The sequence below is a fragment of the Onychostoma macrolepis genome, chromosome 13, assembly GCF_012432095.1.
Source record: "Onychostoma macrolepis isolate SWU-2019 chromosome 13, ASM1243209v1, whole genome shotgun sequence".
In the NCBI taxonomy this organism is placed as follows: Eukaryota; Metazoa; Chordata; class Actinopteri; order Cypriniformes; family Cyprinidae; genus Onychostoma; species Onychostoma macrolepis.
The window spans coordinates 14,404,476-14,424,830 of NC_081167.1; the positions used below are offsets into that span (position 1 = coordinate 14,404,476).

The 20,355-nt window shown below is 35.6% G+C and overlaps 4 protein-coding genes across 6 annotated transcripts; 1 reads left to right on the top strand and 3 right to left on the bottom strand.

The window, feature by feature from the left end:
- Positions 1-3,318: 3,318 nt before the first annotated feature.
- Positions 3,319-5,240, bottom strand: mxtx1 (mix-type homeobox gene 1). The gene is made up of 3 exons (XM_058794982.1): positions 5,219-5,240; positions 4,791-4,975; positions 3,319-4,102 (listed from the first exon to the last, which is right to left on the bottom strand). The coding sequence occupies exons 1-3, from the start codon at positions 5,238-5,240 to the stop codon at positions 3,341-3,343; spliced, it is 969 nt and encodes a 322-aa protein (XP_058650965.1). The 3' UTR covers positions 3,319-3,340.
- Positions 5,241-8,528: 3,288 nt separating this feature from the next.
- On the bottom strand, positions 8,529-12,857 carry elovl6l (ELOVL family member 6, elongation of long chain fatty acids like). Of its 2 annotated transcripts, none has more exons than XM_058794731.1 (5): positions 12,724-12,857; positions 12,508-12,623; positions 12,211-12,342; positions 10,827-10,978; positions 8,529-10,488 (listed from the first exon to the last, which is right to left on the bottom strand). In XM_058794731.1, exons 2-5 carry the CDS (start codon positions 12,600-12,602, stop codon positions 10,061-10,063), a joined length of 807 nt encoding a protein of 268 aa, XP_058650714.1. In that variant the 5' UTR covers positions 12,603-12,623; positions 12,724-12,857; the 3' UTR covers positions 8,529-10,060. The 2 variants fall into 2 exon arrangements, with proteins under 2 accessions (XP_058650714.1, XP_058650715.1); XM_058794732.1 differs by having other exon boundaries at positions 12,736-12,754.
- Positions 12,858-13,961: 1,104 nt separating this feature from the next.
- On the top strand, positions 13,962-17,298 carry mtg1 (mitochondrial ribosome-associated GTPase 1). Of its 2 annotated transcripts, none has more exons than XM_058795944.1 (11): positions 13,962-14,218; positions 14,437-14,501; positions 14,583-14,687; positions 14,807-14,893; positions 15,017-15,073; positions 15,145-15,235; positions 15,331-15,392; positions 15,473-15,569; positions 15,665-15,746; positions 15,857-15,969; positions 16,095-17,298. In XM_058795944.1, the coding sequence occupies exons 1-11, from the start codon at positions 14,116-14,118 to the stop codon at positions 16,190-16,192; spliced, it is 960 nt and encodes a 319-aa protein (XP_058651927.1). In that variant the 5' UTR covers positions 13,962-14,115; the 3' UTR covers positions 16,193-17,298. The 2 variants fall into 2 exon arrangements, with proteins under 2 accessions (XP_058651927.1, XP_058651928.1); XM_058795945.1 differs by having other exon boundaries at positions 14,118-14,218; positions 14,437-14,463; positions 14,563-14,687.
- A 10-nt stretch (positions 17,299-17,308) lies between these two features.
- Positions 17,309-17,707, bottom strand: sprn (shadow of prion protein). The gene has a single exon (XM_058796503.1). It carries the CDS (start codon positions 17,705-17,707, stop codon positions 17,309-17,311), a length of 399 nt encoding a protein of 132 aa, XP_058652486.1.
- Between the last annotated feature and the right edge of the window lie 2,648 nt (positions 17,708-20,355).

The window sequence follows — 20,355 nt, forward strand, 5'->3', positions numbered from 1 at the left end:
CGGCGACACGAGAGACAGCGAGCAACGGCGACCCTTGGCGACCGGATGGGGTGTGTCCAGCGACGCGACAAAATTACAGAACTTTAAACTTTATGCAAATGAAGAGCGACTTTCGGGAGCGACAGCCAATAGGAAAGAAGACGGTTGAGCTCATGTGATCGTTCTCCTCTCAGCCGGAGATAAACATAGGCAATGGAAGAAAGTAGGCTCTGTCTCTCATTCATTTTTGTTTGTATGTACGGATTTAGATTATATTTAGTCTTTTGCCTCCAATATGTTTGAATTTATCGGCAAGAAACCTGACTAGCTGTCAAAGCAACCAGTAGTGAAAACGCCCACTAACGACCTCATCGCCAGCCCCTGGCGACATGCAGCGACAAAAGTCGCTGCTAGTGTGAACGCAGCTTCAGGCAAAGGAGGGGTTTGGAAAAATGAATCATTGAGCGAATCGTTTGGGAGTCGTTGAGCAAATAATGTAAAAATAAATACATATTATAAGAAAATGAAAGTATTTTTTGACCTTGCATGCATGTCAACCTGTTGTTGGGGACTCCCAAAGCCAAAATATGAACCTTTCATAACCCATAATAGGGGCACTTTAAAAAGAGAGAATGTGTAATAGTGCATACTACTCCCTACCAGTCCATTCTTACATCCAAATTGTGTAAATTACAACCATATTGTGTAAGGAGTGGGGACGTGAAGTTTCTGGTTTGTTGACCATGCTTTTGCCAAATACTTCTACTGTCCAAAAGCTCCACCTGGCTTTCAGCTGGTTGCACCATGACTTATTTTGTTCTGAGATAGACAGGAATGTTTCTAAAGAAGGGAGTAGAGACATGAAAACCTATGGGGAATGAAAGTGCTGTTGGCAAGTGTACAAGTACTGTAGATGGAAAAGAGTGTGGAAACATCTCCAACAGATAATGGAGACATATTTTAGTTACCAGGGAACTGTGAATCCACAACAAAAGCCCTTGTTTATACTCCTACAATCCAAATGTGAAACAATGGAGATCACTGTGCACCATGTGGCCTTATATTGTTATTGGGTTCATTCTGGTGTTGTTTTTTCATAATTCCAGAGGTTTTTTATTTCTGGAGACAGACCTTAGTTTTAGTAGTCATGTCAAAGCAGTAACTAAATAAGCATACTATCATCTCAAAAACATTGCAAGAATTAGATGCACTGTAAAAAGTGATAAGTTAACTTAACTTAAAAAAATTGAGGAAACCTGTTGCCTTCAAATTTTTAAGTAAATGGTAATTTAAAAAAAATAAGTTAAGTGAATTGTCAAGTTCACTTTTTTTTTTAATTATTATTTACTTAATAATTTTAAGGCAACGGATTTCAATTTTTTTAAGTTAAGTCAACTTATCACTTTTTACAGTGTGTCTTGTTTCCAGTCAAGTACTTTTACTCGTTTATAAATCTCTCAATGGCCTAGGACCTAAATACATTGGAGATATGCTCACTGAATATACACCTAACAGACCACTCAGATCATTAGGATCAAGTCAGTTAGAAATACCAAGTGTTCACACAAAAGTGTCTGCTTTTAGCTATTATGCTGGAACCAGCTTCCAGATGAGATCAGATGTGCTAAAGCATTAGCCACATTTAAATCCAGACTCAAAACTCATCTGTTTAGCTGTGCATTTGTTGAATGAGCACTGTGCTACATCCGAACTGATTGCACTATGTATAATCATTTTCTATTCTTAAATGTTTTAAATTCTTTTTAAATAAATTTTTAAATCACTTTGTTTTTACTGTTGTGATTATTATTATTTTTAATTCCTTGTTTAATGACTTTTTTTTAAATGATTTTGTTCCTTTTTAATGACTATTTAACTTCCTTTTATGTAAAGCATTTTGAATTACCACTGTGTATGAAATGTGCTATATAAATAAACTTACCTGGGTCTGTTATGATACTGAATATACACATTTTGAACATACAACTAAAGTGACAAATAAAAAGTATCTTAAAAGTAAAACAGAATTATTGTTTAGAAACAATTTTTTTAAACAAAATTTTTCATTGTCTCTAATCTGAAACCAAACAAAAGTGGAGAAAACTTGTGTTGAGTTTGTATGTTGCTCGAACACAGTTTCTGATTCACGTCAGAAAAGTGATAGTATTGACTATCAACAGCTGTGAAGAGTCTGCCTGAAGAGACTAATATCTCACATTTTTTATGGATGACAGGCCCATTTCACCCCTCATTAATCAAACACACCCACTTTGATAGTTGAGACCGAGTATCGTTCTGCTGTAGTCTGAATCCCATCAAGCTTGATTGTTAATTTATGATTAAAAAACACAAACATTTCAAATAGTATTTGTTTTGTGTACAATTACCTGAAACCATAGACCTTTTTTCACCAAGAATTACTTTCAGCAAATTTTTGTCATATAATATTCACAGTGAAGTTTTTTGTTGTTGTTGTTGGAAAGAAATTAATACTTGTATTTTGCAGGAAAACATTAAATCGATTAAAAGTAACAGTAAAGACATTTATGATGTTATAAAAGATTTCAATTTTTTTTTTAAATGTTAAACTTATTAATCAAAAAATTTTGAGAAAGAAATTTAACCGTTTCCAGAAATATAGCAAGCAATTGTTTATTGAGCAGCAAATCAGCATATTAAAATGATTTCTGAAACAATCGTGTGACACTGAAGACTGGAATAATAACTTGCCATCACAGGAATAAATTTCATATAATAATATCTGTAATAATATTTCACAACATTAATATCTTTAGTGTATTTTTAATCAAATAAATAAATTAAAATTAAGATATCTTACCAACCTCAATCTCTTGAATGGTAGGGTATATGTTTGATTCAGAACAGAAAAGCGATAGTATCAAGCAGAAATATTGCACCTCATGAATGACAGAAACTTTGAGTTATGCAACATTACTCGAATCTAGTTTGATGATTATCAATGTTTTCATTGAATGCACTGAGGTCATTTAAAGTAAAAAAACAAACAAACAAATAACAATAGCAACATATGCAGAACAATTGCATATAAATCTGACATTTGAAAGAACATATAAGGAAAAACATCTTTATTTTAATGCAAGTGCAGCAATTAAATGAAGTCAATAAAGATGTCTGTAAACAATATACACACAGCTGCATAATCATACTTTTACAATGATCATTAAATAAATAGCCGGATCAAAGCCCATTTAATTAGTCTGAAAGCATCTCTCATGTTGTTACTTTCAGATAAGATAAATAATACATAATTGTTCATCCATGTCCTTAGTTAATAAATACATTGAATAAATAGTCATAAATAGATTGTACACAGCAAAATTCAGCCGTACACATGGTTGTCCTCAGACGAGTGGCTGTTTAGTCCTTCACCCTGCCACCAGTCTCCTTGCAGCTCTCCCAGGATCTCCTGTAGGGACAAGGCTGGCAGCTCAGGCAGAGGCCCACGGTGATTTCTGCTTTCCTGCTGGCTCTCCATCCTCTGAACTTCTGGGTTATCTACACAGAAAGAGCTGGAAGCTGGAGGAGTGCCCTCCAAACCACCCTCCCAGCAGCCCGAGTCTGGGGTAACAGGGGTCAGCGGCTGAAGACTGTTGTGTTTTTCAGATGGAGAGTAAAAAATGCCTTGGATGGAGTTGGGATTGGAGCCATAGGCATCAAGATGATATGAACTCCACGTGGAGCTCATAGGTGACCTCCTGTCATACCTCGCAGCCCAGTTTGGAGGCTTCTGATGCTCTGGGCTTAGTAGAGGAGGGCTGCAGTGAGCGTTCATGGCTCTGGCCTGATGGTGTCCATATGAAGGGGTGCAGTAGCCGGAATCATCCCCGATTGACATGGAAGATGGAGTGTCACATCCATAAAGTCCATCCCTTTCCATTTCTTCCTTAATATGATTGGGGTACGCTGGTGGTGGAGTGCATAAAGGCCCAGTACCTGCCCCAGACTCACTGTTGTTGCTGTTAGAAGAGAGTAGCTGAACTGGGGAATTCTGCATTGCACTATACGGTGATTCAGATTGCCACAGCGGCTTCTTTCCACCCTTGCATTTCAATGTGCGAGCCCTCCTATTCTGAAACCATACCTATGAACGGAGACATCAAGATAAAGAGGGTCAGACTCATAAGAATACAATTGATAGATTAGACTCAACCATCTTGTGCATACAGATAAGAGCTTCCCTGTCTAAAGATTCAGGTTAATCATTGTGAGATGACATCCAGCTATGGTGGCATAGTCAGGATTGTTATCTGTGCCTGGTATGTCTATTGTTTACAGGCTGTACGGTTTCTAAACTAAACAGTAGATAAACACAAAAGCGCTTACGTCATCTCAGATATTGACAGTGGTATCAGTGACAGCAAACAGTATGTTTTCACATAAGGCCTTATTAGCATATCACTTCACCCGTTTTTATGTGTATCTGCTGATTTTGTAAATGCATAAGAGATACAAACAAGGAGAAAAAGGGGTTGTTTCCTTATGTACATAGTTTTAAAAAAAATTACTGTCATGTTTCAAACCTGTATGAATTTTTTTCCTCTGTGGAACACAAATGAGAAGTAAATAAAAAAACGTATCATTGTTTGTTTGTTTTTTTCTCCTTCGTATAATATAAGCTAACAGCGTCCAAAGTTGTTTTAGACCCCACTGACTTTCATTATATGGATAAAAATAACTTAAACATTCTTCAATATATACAATTCTTCAAAATACTTTATATCCCTTTAAATTCTATGAACTGAGTGGTTTTTATACGTAACGTGACCCACCTGAATGCGAGACTCTGGCAGGCCTGTAGTTTGGGAGAGACTCTCTCTGAGGCTGATTCCTGGGTAAGGGTCTGTCTCAAATGTGGCACGAAGAAGCTCAACATGCTCCTTTGAGAAACTTGTTCTTTTCCTGCGACTTGCACTTCTTGCTACAGTACTGCTTCCAGATGTTTTAGCAAATGCATCTGAAAAAGAAGATAAAAACGAGTGTGAAGCTAAGCATTGTGTTATCATAATTGTCAGTGCAAACTAAACTGCACAAATTGAATATATTAGTAACACAACATAAATTCAATGACTGAATACTTCTTTACAATAATAATATATTTGTTTTGAGATGGAGAAGCTTGAAAAAACAAGCTTTTTCTTATGAGATCTTGCATATTAAAACCTATCCATAAATTTTTTTCCCATTCAGTAATGCTTACCAATACTGTTGTCTTTCCACATGTTGTGTCTTTACTGCTGGATCCTGGAAGCCAGAGGGGTTACTTGAATCCCAGGCTGCCAGTGAAGGTCTGTTGTGTTTGATGCTCCTCGGGGATGTGATTTCTGACCCCTTCAGCACTGTTTTATACCTGGGCCCTCTTGTCCCTATCCCATGACCCCCCCTTCACCTCCACCTCCCCCTCCCCCATTTAGAAGTGCTTATTATGTATGAAATGGGAATGACATGAGGGACACTCTTTGAAGGCCAGCCCAAGATATTAAGCATTCAAACACATCTTTGTCAAAAACGTTATGTTTGTCTTTGTCTAAGCACTATAGAAAATAGAAAAATTTGGTGAGTAAATTTGGTGAGTAAAAAAAAAAAAAAAAAAAATCGACTTAAAATCAAGTTGAATTTCATATAACTTGCCATCATATCATTTATAACTTCATATCACATCATCATATCATATTAATTTTATTGTTTAGTTGGTTATGCATTGCATTTACCATTCTAAACAATATGAATAATATATTTATATTATTCATACATAAGTATTAAAAACTTTATATTTTTATAATGTAAGTGATTTAAAAAAATCAAAAATATCAAAAGTTAAACATAATTTGAAAATGAAATTAATTCATATTAATATTTTTTTTAGATTTCTATAAACTAAGGCTAAAAATAAACAGACTGTATGCTAATAAAGAAGGATTGTTTTGGCAAATTAATCAAACATATAATGTACAGAATTACACTTATTGGAAAAGTGGATGGTGTCTTTTCCTTAACTGCTCTCCATTCAAGCATTGTCATCAATAAAACAATAGACTCAAGAAAATATTAACTAACTAAGACATTAACAACATGCTTAACACAAGTTCAAGCAAAAGGCTGTGAATTGATATCTTTTTGTGTCAACTGATTTCTTTTCAGAAGGAACATAAAAGAACCATGTCTGGAAGCCGAGGAAAACAAGGAGAGCAATTTGTGGAATGATTAATAGGACAGTTTGCATGTGTGAGTATTGTCATTCCCCCTCTCTGCTCCAGGGGATCCAGGGGGGGGGGGGGGGATAACAGTCATTTCAAAGTCAAGGTGGCTGCCAAGCTTGTCAATGCAAATGAGCTGCTTAGATGTGCTGTTGAATTAAGCCAGACCAAAGCAAACTGAACCCTACAATCAGAAAGGGACCTTTCAGTCCAATACAAAATATAATAGATGACCAGTTCATTTAGATGGTTTCCTAGAATGAATCAATAAATAATATCCATATCTGACAAGCTAAATATATCCATTAATAAATTATGGCATCTGGTTAGCAACCAGAAATTAAGTAAGTCTGTGTTCATCGACTGATCTTTTTTGTATTCTTAGATCATTTAATAAAGGTTGCTGAATAAAATTTCCATGTAAACGACAAAAGATCTTTTTAAATAGTTTGGCAAGACTGCATTGTATGTATCATTAAAGTTTTTTTGCAATTGTTGTTGTTGGCAATCAGAAAACAAATAGCATTACACACCCCCATTAATCAAACACACTCTCTTAGCCGAAACTGCATTCTGCTGCAGTCTAAATCCAATCAATTTATGTTATTTTAAGATAAATGTGCAAATCTGAGAGTTTTTGTTTGTTTTGTATGCAATTACCTGGCAACTTTACTTTTACACACACGCTGTTTAAAGGTTCTTAATTGGCATCTATGGTTCCATAAAAAACCTGTAACATTTACGGAACCCTTGCATTGTACAAAAGGTTCTTTATAGTGGAAAAGATTTTTTACACAGGCTACTATTCACACTAAAAAAAAAATTGTTTCTTTTAAGAACTTTTCAACAAAAGGTTCTTTGTGCAGCCAAGAATTTGTGACCTTTATTTTAATAGAAGCGCATTATCAAATATACAAAGAGTAACTTTCCTTTTCTGCCTCTTTTTTAGTTTCCATATTTGAAACTTTACCTTTTTGAACTTCTGTTCTATATGTAGAACAGTAGGTGGCATCATTGAGCTTTAATTACAGTAATACTGTAGCATGATTTTTCACTGATACAGAGGCATTCAAACATTACAGAAGACATTTTCACTGCATTTTATAGCAGTTGATTTTAGGGAATAAAATAATTGCTGACCTTTTACCTGTAAAAGAAGGATGTCTCTAAAAATGTTATCTCTGATGTAACTACATACAGCCTAAATAATTCAAGTGAACATGTAGGCCTACATTGAGTTTATAGAGCACTGCAGGGATTACGTGTTTTGTAGTCCAAAACTTGGAAATGAGTTAGCATTTTAGCACTTCTGGTTCCATAGTCCTGAAGTCAATGAGCTTGCAATAATGCCTGAAATAAGGTCTGTGGTTAAAAACAAGCTCAAGATAATAGGCTATTAATGTTTTATTCTAATGACATAAAATACATCAGAGATACCCCCTTGGGTATTAGAAGCTTTTATAATGGTGTTGAAGTCATTTATAGCCTATATGTTTAGCTTTTTACTTCTGATTAGATGTGTTAATTTGTGTGTATTGTCATAATGAACAAAACATGTAAGAATCATAAACTTGGTTGGTCACAGAGCTTAGCGTATTTTCTGCAACAATCCTAAATCATTGAGAAAATCCTTGGATTTCTGTCAAGGGAACCAGCGTAATGCTAACGTCCTGGTTGGTCTACAAAACATTTAAATCACTGCAGCACTCTGTTCTCTCGTCACTGGATAAAACAAACAAAACATTGCTGGCCATATATGCGTGTGTGTTAAGAAAGAACCAAGCACTGAAGAGTTAATAAGATTTCAATTTCACAGCATCTCCGCTGCTGTACCCTCGAGCAAGTCACTTAACCTATGATTCCAGCGGGGCGATGAGAAGTGTCACGTAATGGCAAGTAAGTGACTGGCAACTCATGAAAAATACTGGGGTCATAGGACGGCTGTTTAGTACCTAACCACATTTTTGTCAGCTAGTGGAAAAATAGGCCCAGAATATTTCCAAAGAGTGTTTGTCACAAATGACTGAAAATTAAAACCTCAAAGACTAAAGAATGTGATTATGAAGTAATTTCTGAAGAGGCTTCAAGAGTATGAAAAAAAGTGACTGGCCCAATTGAACTGAAAGAATGAAATCAAGGAAACGACACCAATGTGCATCTAGATTTACATCTACCACAGAGCTGGAAATGTGTGTAACAAAAGTATGTATGTATGCGTTAATGCGTAAAAAATGCCAGCTTAGCTCGGAAAACTGGTCAGCTGATACCATTTGTCTGTGAAAAAGTTGAACAGAATATGATACACACAAAAACTACGGAAACAGTTTTATTAAATGACAAAAAATAAATACACAATCGTACTTCATATCAGCTAAGAACTTGTACAGGTGATCAGAAATATTTACATTTGGCACCTTTATTACATTATATTTCTCTCCTTTTTAAAAAGCAGAAGTTAAGAAGTAAACTATGCCTTGCAATGTAGGCTAGTGGCACTACATTCAACTTTGCTGTTCCTAACACAAAGTAATTATACGGCTGCCATCTTCAACATATTTTAAGACAAAGTCATAAAATCTCTTAATCAAAATGTCCTTTAAACGAAAATATACAAAAAGGTAGACAAAGTCTTTCACAGTCTTGAACAGGAACAGACAGAAGAGACCAGAGGACAGACGACAACAAAAATCTTGGACGGTAGCAGCAACGTTTCAGACGATACCATGTTAGAGCGCATAATTCCACTAAATATTCTCAAAGGATTGTTCTCTACCATCACATAATACAATATTTTTTAAAAGATCATTTAGATGGAAACCTTATCATTGCTATTTCAGTGGAAAAATAAATACCCCAAATGTGACTGTGATATATAAGATAAATAAAACTGTGCACATTACTAATGACTCAAGTAACAAACACCATTATAGGGACAGTTAACGGGTTCTGTCAAGCACCAATCCAGAACTCAGTACAGCCACAAAACCAAAAAGGAACCATTTCATAATGACTCTACCCATGTGTTATTCAAAGGTGAACGAGCGAGTTTAATATCAATCGTTCCTCAACTGGTTTTACATATTGTAACTTCAGTGTCAGCTATAGTGAACTCATGACAGAAACATGCACAGAATGAGAGAACGAGAACATGGGTGTCGTCCTTGAGAATTCCAGCCAAAAATGCCCAATTTAAATGTCTGGGAACCTGCTCAACCAGTCAGCACAGATAATTCAAGTTTCTGTGACATCATGAGGTGGAAACACTGAACTAGCAATACCTACACACCCAGAAGAGCATGTACAGAATGGATGAAATTTGTGGCCAAATTCTTCAAATTAAAACATGTCAAGTTATACATTTAGATTTTGACAAACTGCTCACTTGTACAAGGATCTTGGCACAGGCTACAACAAACACCCTATGCTTCAGCTGAGTTCAGGCCATGTTATCAAGTCTGCAAAGAGTAAACAAACATGGACTTTTGAAGATTAGAAACTGTGTTCTGTAAAACTGGGGAGGGGGGGAATCATAGAGGACCCACAGGATTCAAATCACCCTTCAAGAATGTCTGGAAGCTCTTCAAAACCATTTAAGCTCTCAACAGCAAAATCTAGAGCTGTATTTGATGCGCTTTGCTCCGCTAATACCAACTAGAAAAATAACGAACAAATAACAGCCATTAAACAGCATGAGACATAGCTATTACAGTCTGGCTGTCGTTTAAAAAACATATACACACACACATTCATTGTTCACCTTGCTTTAAAACATGAAATAAATAATGTATTTTAACAAGGTAAACCATCAGAAATAAAACTTTGTATTCAACCCTCAGAGCTGCATCTCACTCAGTTTTGTTGGCTGTGGGTTTTGAACCCTTCACGTAAGACTGATAAAAGAAAGAAGTGAAGAGGAGCAGATAGCTGAGATACATGAGTGAAGCCCACACTATGTTATCTATGTAAGAAGGGCAGTCTCCATCCTGCATCCATTGGTACACTAGCGCACTTACTGCCAGCCCCATGGCCATCTGAGCAATCTGCGAGGATGTGATGATGATGGCGCAGGGTTTGGGCACACGGAGACCAGCAGCTCGAGCCGCGTAGTAGCTGTACATGAGTGCATGCACGGTGTAATTCATGGTCATGAACCAGCCCCCACCAGCGACCTGGTCTTTGTAGGAATACCAGGAGTAAACCAGCACGGTAATGTGATGATACCAATGCAGGAAGATCAGCCGCTGCTTGCGCAGGACGATGAACATGGTGTCCCCTGTGAGGACATGTGAAAAAAGGGTTACAATGTGAGTGCAAAGTTTTGCATAATTACAAACAATTAATGAAGTAATTAACCTAGGAATTTTAATTGTGTCAGCATTTAGCTACAAAAAAAAAAAAATGGGGGTTTTGTTTTTTTTGTGCATACAATGAAAGTCAATGAGGTCCAAATGTTGTTTTGAACCCCAGTGATTTTCATTATAACATTCAAAATATATTTCTTTTTTGTTTCACAAAAGAAAGTCATACTAAAGGTTTGGAACAACATGAGGGTGAGTAAATGACAGAATGGTAATTTTTTTATGATTTATCCCGAAATAAATAAAGGCTCACCTAGCTCTGGGGCCTTACTCAGCACAAAAGCATAAGCCCAAAATTTGCTTATCGGCCCATAGTAGAAGCTCTGATCACAAACAGACTGTTTAAAACCACTGGTTCGGAGTACGTACAACATGAAGCACCCAGTTCTCACCGCTCCAATGATACTGAAAGAGAACAAGCAAGATTTGGATATGAATACGGTCTGTCATGGCTGTATTCATGATAAACAATTCAGACCTCTAGTGAACTCTGGGGCGGGGGAGAAAAAAAAAAACGACTTGCATGTTGGGCATGTCAAATAGAAACTTTGCTATGGTAGCAGGCAGTTTCTGTGTTAAACAAATCAATAACAAAACATTCACCAAGTGGTGAAAGTCCAGTTGCTGTGGGAGATCTAAACAGCATGTGACCAGAGGTCACTGCTGCCATCCAATCACAATATTCTATTGTTCTTTTCACAAGCATTCAAACAGTTACTTTGTGCTTGCTGTCATCTCTGTCCTCTTTTAAGATGGGACTAAGATGCCTTCCCCCACACGAATGAAACCAAACCCAACTTGAAACAATAGCCAACTAAAAACCACATGAAGTGGAAATCTCACAAACGCATCATTGGCATGCATTTTGACATGCTCATGTTTCAAACAGCATTTTTGCAGTTAAAAATAGATATTGTTTACCTATTGGTACAACCATGTGTTATGTAACCTAATATCCAACTGCAAAGTAAAACTACAAGGTGGTTTAAAACCTGCATGACATCACAAGATGCAAAGGAGCATCTTGAGATTTAAAACTTCAATGTTCTGTCTGGAAAATGAAACTCAAAATATAGACAAAATATGCAGTTTCATTTTAAATGTCAAAAGTTCAGATCAAAGAGTAGTCCTAAGAAAATGTTGTGTGTGTGTGTACTTCGTGCCATTTTAGTATAGAGATATAATATTTAGATTTAATTTCAATTTTAGTTATAGCTTTAGTATTTTTTTTTTAATATCTATAGTTCTTATTAATTTGCATTTAGTTATTGTAGTACATCAAAAAAATTAAAAATAATTTTATTTGATTTAACTTTTATTTTAAGTAATACAAATGTTTTTGTTTTAGTTAACTGTAATAACCGTTATACATAATATCTGGGGGACAAATTTGTATCCAGAAGTGGGCTAAATCTGACAGAACCTCCTTTCGTGAGCATCTTCAGGTTGCTTCAGTTTTTTTTAACAACTGTAAAAATGCCGTTTTCTGTCAGGGTTAGGTCATAATATTTATTTATTTAACTAAATAGAAACACAAAGAAGTCTATGGAATGTCCCCATTTAGATTGTAAATGTTTGTGTACACAAATGAAAGAAGCGGTGTGCCTGATGCTCTCCCAACACTAGTTTTTACTTACCTAAAGATGGCCAAACTGAGGGACCACAGCAGTAACACTCTACGTAGATCAAGTTTTTGTCTTTCCTTCATGAAGTGCTGTCCACCAAACACCAGCACTACATACACAGCACCAAACAAAAATGACTTTTTCCTGAAAGACACAAAACATAACACCAGAATTTACATACACACACACATATATATACATATATATATACATATACATATATATATATATATATGCTGGACTTTCAAGCACTAGTGGCAGGTGTATTAATACAGATGAATTTCCAATTCAATCAAATACAGTTCTTACCAGTTGTCCTGCATCCATTCAATAGCAAACCTCTCATCAAAGTGACGCTCGAAATCATACTCAGTCAGAGGCAGCTGAAATTCAGTCGCATTCATGTTTGAGTCACCTACAACAAACTGCGATATAAAAGTAAAGATGATTTAGGAAGTAAAATAAAAAGTTGCTGTCCGCTCGGCAGGGCAACCACCAGTTAACTACTCAACCTCAAACACACACCTGGGCACACACCTGTCGTAGGTAAATCAGGGTGGAATTTATAGTGAAGTCTAGGGAGTGACTCTCAGCCAAAAACTAGTTTTGTATTTCCTGAACGGAATACCAGTTTCCGCGATGCAGACAAAAGAGCGGGGTTTATGTAAAAAAAAAAAAAAGGCATGATTAGTTGTACACAAATAGATGGAGCGAGGACGAAGCTGATTGAGAGTGTCTTTCGTTTTTTAAGTCATGTAACCCAGAGCTATGATAAAGACCAATCACAATTCAGTATGCAAATAACAGAATGAAAGAATATTTATTTACTTTAATATTTTCTTCAATAATAGCCTACATTTCTAATTCCTGATTTCTAATACAATTCATTTTTCAACATATTTTACGAACATTATAAAAATGTAGGCTATAAAAACGTAAAAGAACTGTTGCGTGACACCAAGCTACCAAGGTGCTAAAATAAGAACATAGCATTTCCGTTAAAGGTGATCAACCTAAAAAAACAATGATCATTTTTTTATATTAATTTATTATTAATTTATATTAATTAATTTATTATTAATGCATTGTTATTGGTATGTTAATTGGGCTATGTCTATTTGGATAAAAAGTCACTAATCAGTGAATCAACAACAGTCGAAATGAACGATATCCTAACTTTGTTTAAGATTGTTCGCAAAACTTTGTGTGATTTGAGGAGTTTTTTTTTTTTTAAGTTTTTTTTTATTTCCGTTCAAATTCTAGTGATCTGAATTTATTTTCTTAAATTCCGACTTCCATATAATATAATAATATGGACAAAATACACTGTAGCCTACCAAATTTCTGTGTATGCCTATATTGTGTATAAATCTCTGCACGTGAGGGCGCTATTGCTACTGGCACTTTAGAGTTCCAAAATAAAGGGTAATTGGAATCAGATTTACACTACAAAACTAGCTGTAGCACATGCTTTATTAATAATTTTTCTATGGAAGATTACATTATCAGCGTAATTAGAGAAATGACAGAATTAGCGTTTCAGTAGGCTTCAATTTGACCAGTGACGTCGGCTAATTTATCATCCCACTTTTAGATATTTTAATCTAAAGATTAAAAATGACAAAAACGTTAATAATGAGACTGCATTGTTATGGAGCTTTTCAAAATATTCTATTTGCAATACTGGTATGACAGAATCTGTCTGTGCGGATTTGCTCTCTCAGCTGTCCCCTGCCAATCCTGTAGGTGGCGATAATTGAGTTTCTTCCTGTACAGTCATAGCACAGAAGAAATATGGCATCTGTAGGAGAGTGATATTTGCTGCATTGTTTTAAAACCATTTATACGATTTTGTTAGCAAGTAGCGGTCTTGATTTAGCAAATTATTTCTGCATTCAGACCGAGCGAGCGGCTACGATGAGGATTTATCATTCCTTACTCAATGCTGCCAAGTTTAGGAAAGTGTTTGACTTTGGTGAGCGAGAGGTGGCGCATTGGTTCCCTGGACATATGGCTAAAGGTGCGTGACACACTAAAAACCACTAAAACTGTATAATCTAGTGTTCTGGTGTGTTTTAATCATTCAGCATTCTTTCGTTGTTTATCTAATTTGGGCCAATCTAAATATGTACTGTAGCTGTCTAAATCTATTCTCATGTGTCTTTAGTATCTAAGTTTAATATTTAATTTTGTCCTACAGAAATATGCTCACCATTGTGACCTTTTCTCTTTTTTTAGGACTCAAGCAGATGAGAGCCAGTCTAAGTAAGGTTGACTGCATTATAGAGATCCATGATGCTAGAATATCCTTTTTTATTGCAGAGAATGGACATTTTGAATGATTAAACCCAGTATTTTTCTAAGATCTTCTTTAACTGGCCAACATCCCCTTTTCTGGAAGAAATCCCTCATTTCAAGAGAATCTTGATGTCCGGCCACACATTCTTATACTGAACAAGATGGATTTGGCAGACACATCAAAAAAGCAGGTCTTATAATCTTATGCATTTCATTATTGCTTAAAAGTAGTTTCAGTAAAGGCAAAAACTGAAACTACTTAAAAGATGTGCTAATAAAAACAGGATTTAACAGGTTTTTATTTCACCAGAGTATTCTGAAGCAGCTTGACAGAGAAGGTGTGAGGAATGTTTTATTTACAGACTGTTTAAGACAACGAGATGAGAATGTAAAAAAGGTGAGCAGAGTCAGACGTTACATCACATATTTCTAAATAAAAGCTCTATTTCTAAATGAAAGACTGGAAAACCTAGCACATTATAATTTTAAACATTCTGTCTTTCAATGTCTGATGTTCCAGATTGTTCCTCTTGTGACAGAGTTGATAGAAAGCGGGTCACGGTTTCACAGAGAAGAGGTAAGTTTAAATTATTTCAGTAGCTTACATTTTGCTATGAAGTTTTCTGACTTTCTTCTTCATCTGTGTAGGACAGAAGTTACTGCCTGATGGTCATCGGTGTGCCAAATGTGGGAAAATCATCACTGATTAATGCTGTAAGAAGAACGTATTTGAAAAAAGGTATTTGTTTTATGCCTCTTGCTTCTTGCAGTCAGTTGATTTTAACAAACAAACCAACATAAGGCCTAAATGTTAGATATTTGTCTTGCTATCAGGCAAAGCTTCAAAAGTAGGAGGTGAACCAGGAATTACAAAAGCTGTCCTGACAAAAATTCAGGTATTAATTATAATCGTTTGGTGGATTCAGTTGGATTGATATGTTCAAACATAGCTTTAAATGAGATTTTGTTTTACTAGGTTTGTGAGAGACCCATAATTCATTTACTGGACACCCCAGGAGTCCTGCCACCTAGAATTGAGAACATAGAGACAGGAATGAAACTTGCTTTATGTGGTAAGTCCACACATATCTGGGAAATAATCTTAATGTATAGTTGTTGTAATGTTGTTTTTATTGTAAGGTGATAAAGGTGTCTCCTTTACAAACAGGTACCATTTTGGACCATTTAGTTGGTGAGGATGTCATTGCAGATTATCTGCTTTTTTCATTGAACAGACGGGAAAGATTTAGGTTGGTTTTGCGAAAATCTACAAGCACTAAACAATGATTTGCTGTGTGTTTTATAAAGCTGAATATACAGTAGAAGAATTATCTAATGGTTGTGACAATTTCTAATGTAGTTACGTTGAAAAGTACAATCTTGAAGAGCCTTGTGATGATATTCAGCATATGCTGAAGTGTATAGCGGTGAAGCTCGGCAAGACCAAGCGTGTGAAGGCCATCACTGGAGTTGGTGAGTCGATTCATTCAAGCCACTCAATTTTCATTTTAGTGATTTCAAACTATTAATGATGCATTTACTTTTCATGACACATAACTCATTAAATGTATTTAACCAATAACACATCAATTGTTTAGGCAACATCACTGTCCAGTTACCAGACTACAGTGCAGCAGCCTATGATTTCATCAGAGCATTTCGCAAAGGAGAACTTGGGAAAGTTATGCTTGATTAATAGTGTTTAAATAGTTGATTTGTAATTATTGCAAAAAAAAAAGCTTGACCTTACTGTATGTAAGTCCAAGACTGGACACTGAGCACATAAAAGAAGCACTTCTTACTCTTAATGTTTTAATTAAAAGGTAGTGACCAGGGTGTTTGGTGCAAGTCTTATTTTTATTGTGTACTTATCAGAAAAGGTGCATTGATTGTATTCTTTTTCTTTACTGCAGTTGAAGATACAATAAATTATTGATTTTTATTTAAACAGCATTTGTATCTTGTATTTCAACCCAACAATCAAATGGCAGCACAAAACTATTTATAACAATTAGATTTTCTACTTTCACAAAACTACATCATCTGTTTTGAAATCAAATATCAAATTAATATATTCATTCTAATAAAATATTTGGCATGTAATTGCCTTGATGTTTAAAATGATAATTTGTTAAATATGTCTAACAACAGCTGGCAAAGAGAGTTTATGTAGTGTTTTATATGTAAAAAAAAATCTTTAATTTCTTTGTTTTTAAACACTTGTGCACTTAATACATACTGCATTCACATTGTTTGGGGTTATCAAAAATCTCTACTAGAAATACAAAATTGTTTAAATACATCAAATTATTTATAAACAATTTAAAAAGAGGACATTTTTCACACCCGAAGCAATGGAAGTACATGTACAGCTAGAAATACTGTTTTCTTGTTCTAAATGTGTTACAGCATACCTCTTAACTCTACGTACAATTATTAGTTAAATGTGAACATAAATATTATTAAACAGACAAAGGTTCATATAAAAAGGTTCACGTAAATCTCAAGAACAGTGGAGTTTCACCAACAGTGCAGCAGCACAACAATAACACAGCATTTTTGCCATCCAGTACATGATGTAGCCAGCATAATTTAAGAAGTCTATAGTTGTATAGATACTAATGCTTCTGTTGAAGCAAACTAACCTTTCAGATCCTATATGTCTACTAAACTAAACAGAGAGGTTTTAAATCTTACTTTCGCCTTGATATCTGCTTTGTTGTGCAATAAAGTACACATTATTAAACATCGGTGTTGCACAGTAACATACATAAGCAGCTTATTAAGCTGTGCCAAACTGTCTTAAACTGCCTCAAGGGGCAAAGTACATCACAAAGTTTATTGGTAAGAGCAAAGCGGAAAATCTAGTGGTGGTGGAGTCGTGCACTATTGCGTTTGATGTCCTGGCGAGGTAAAGCTCCCAGTCTGTTCTGTTACTGTAGTAATTATCTCCATGCTCTGAGCTGTCATCCGGTCGACGCTGGGCCGACGCGTACCATCCTCCGGCTCCCAGCGCCACCGCAGCCCCGGCCGCCGCTGCCGCTGCCACCCTCACAGCGGGGGAGCCTCGGGTGCGGGACGTCCGGCCTCCTCGGGCGCTGCCCCGCGCTGAACCCCTGGCTCCTCCCCTGCCACCTTTGGATATCACCTGATCGCACAGGAATGCTGAAAGCAGGAGAAATATCCAGCAGGTGGCAACAGCCCTGTTCATTCTGGATCACCCTGAGAATGGAAGACAAGGATGGAGATGATTCAGAAGAAAATAAACCCTCAGAATATATGTAAAAGCTCTGCTGAACTTCTTTGTATCTATTTATTTTACCTAATATTACAGAGGCTCCTAATTGTATTTGGACACTAAAATGTACGAATGCCACTGCATTATCCGTGGTTATCAACCGGCGGTCCAAGACCCACTAGGGGGCCTCAAGATGACTTCAAAGGATTTAAAATGGGCCAAACATAAGAAATTTTAATTCATCCCCTCAAAAACATTAAAAAATTTTAAATGACCATGGTTCCAACTGCCCTGAAAACCTTTTTTTTTTTTTTTTTTTATCCTTATCCAATAATAATAAAAAAACTAAACAGAAAAAGTCACGGGGCATTTGAATGATGTTTTGGACAATAGGAGGCCTTGGGGGGAAAAAAGGTTCAGAAACACTGCATTAGATAAAATATTTAAAACTCCCAAAAGTATTTGGAGACTTTGTTGTTTGTCATACTTTGTGGAACTGGTGCATAGTTCATGTGATTAATTACACCTCTAAACTTTAGGGGAATGTTGCAGTGTAAAGAATGCCACTTATTTCAACAGGAGAAAAAAACAAAAACTTAATTTTGCTTACCATTATTACGTTGCATTTCATACTACTGTAAAATATTATTTACTGCTTGTTTTCTTATCTGGCTATTACCAGAATTTCTTATGCAATGTACATGTATTTTATACTTTATTTAAAATTGACTTTATAATTTTTGTGAACAGTTATATCTATGGGAATGTTTTACATGCCATTTTTAATTTATTAATTTATTTATTCAAATCAAATTAGTTTTGTCGTGTTTTACCCTAGTAGTGTTTTGTGTGGGTAACCTCGTTTTTATATTTTATTGTCAGAGAGCATTTATTATGGTAAAATAATAAATTAAATAATAGGCCTACATTAAAGAAAAATAATAAACTTTTTTTATATATAAATAACTTTCCATTTCCATTTCATGATTTTTTTCTCAAATATAAGGACATCCATTAATGAATCGACAGCTGAAACAAGTTAGGCTACATAAGTGTCAAAAGTATAGGGTTAGTGTTTAACAAAGACTGGTATTTTGTTATGTGTGTTCAGGTTCAATAAGTTTGCTCAAAGAGATAACTGTGTGTCTCCATGTACAGATATAATACTGACAGACACCAAAGAAAAACATACTGATGATGGCTGATGAGCTCATATTTTTAATAAATAGATTAAACTGGTTTAGTTTTAATCATGCTTTAAAATGTGCTATTTACTGTCGTGTGTTTAATGAAGCGATGAAATGGTAAATCAGGCTATTCTCCAACTAGGTCACTAGAAATAAAGCCATTTACAGCTCACAATATCTGCTAGAGAGGTCAGAAGAATATATTTCCTTAATCTTGTGTTATTCTTACTATACAAGAGACGCTTAACACAATATATGAGGAGAAAAATACGATTTACACAGCGTTTGCCTGGTCATAAATTCAAAATGGTCACGATATCAATAATTCATTTTGGTTATTTAGAACACGTAAATTCAACCCATTATTGTCATTTGCAGACTCTATGAGAATAGACACAGATATGTCAAATAATATGACGGTATTCACGCGACGTCGACTGATGTTCGCACAAACACAAGGCGTTTCTGTGGAGTCTCGCGACTGTGTCCATGTAGTAGTATGTGTATTATTGGGTTTATGGATGCTACACCCCTGAAACAACCCGTCATTATGCATGTTCAAATTCATGTTCTTTAGCCATATCGAGGTACTTACCTCCGATTGTGCCCTTGTCCACAGAATATCCCACGATATCTCTCTATCATGTGTGAGATCAAATAAAATGCACGCGTTATGTAAGGCAGCACTGCTCGTAGTGTGTGCTGCTGCTGGAGATGAATTAAAACATGGCAGGTGTAGTCATCAGGTTTGCTGCTGTAGTAAAAAGAAAAAAAGTAGCCTCTGTGCAATGTTAAGAAAAGCAGCCGAAAGCATTTAGATGAATATTGTTTAAAGGCTTTTCAAAAAGATAAGATTTCAAAATACAGCCTAATTTATAAATGCTTGAAGACACACAATGTGGAAATCCAGTGTATGGACATGAGCAAATTTATGAACTGTGGTAATAAATTGAATGTTTATTCATGTAGCCTATAGGTATGTCATGGTCTCTTTCAGGACACAGAACATGTCGCAGATCAGGTAGTCTTGAACACAGGTACAGGCTTATATATATATATATATATGTGTGTGTGTGTGTGTGTGTGTGTGTGTGTAACGGTCTGGGTATCTGTGAATATTTTATACTCGATCCAAATCCATTTTTTGAGGTTATTTTGTAAATGTTCAGGTGATTCTGCATGCTTTAAATGTTCAGTCATTTTGCCTATAGGCCTAAATGTATTGCTGATCATGAACATTCATGATGATGAGAGCAAAAACACAGTAGAATAAGGGATGATACAGTCGTTTTTTTCATAGCTGTATCTAAAGTCACAAACATTGTCCAAATTGTGGTGCTAAACAAGACTCCATGTTGATATAAAGCAATACAGAAAACTTTTATGAATGGTTACTTATTGTCAAAAAACATCAAAACACAAAAATGAGTTTTC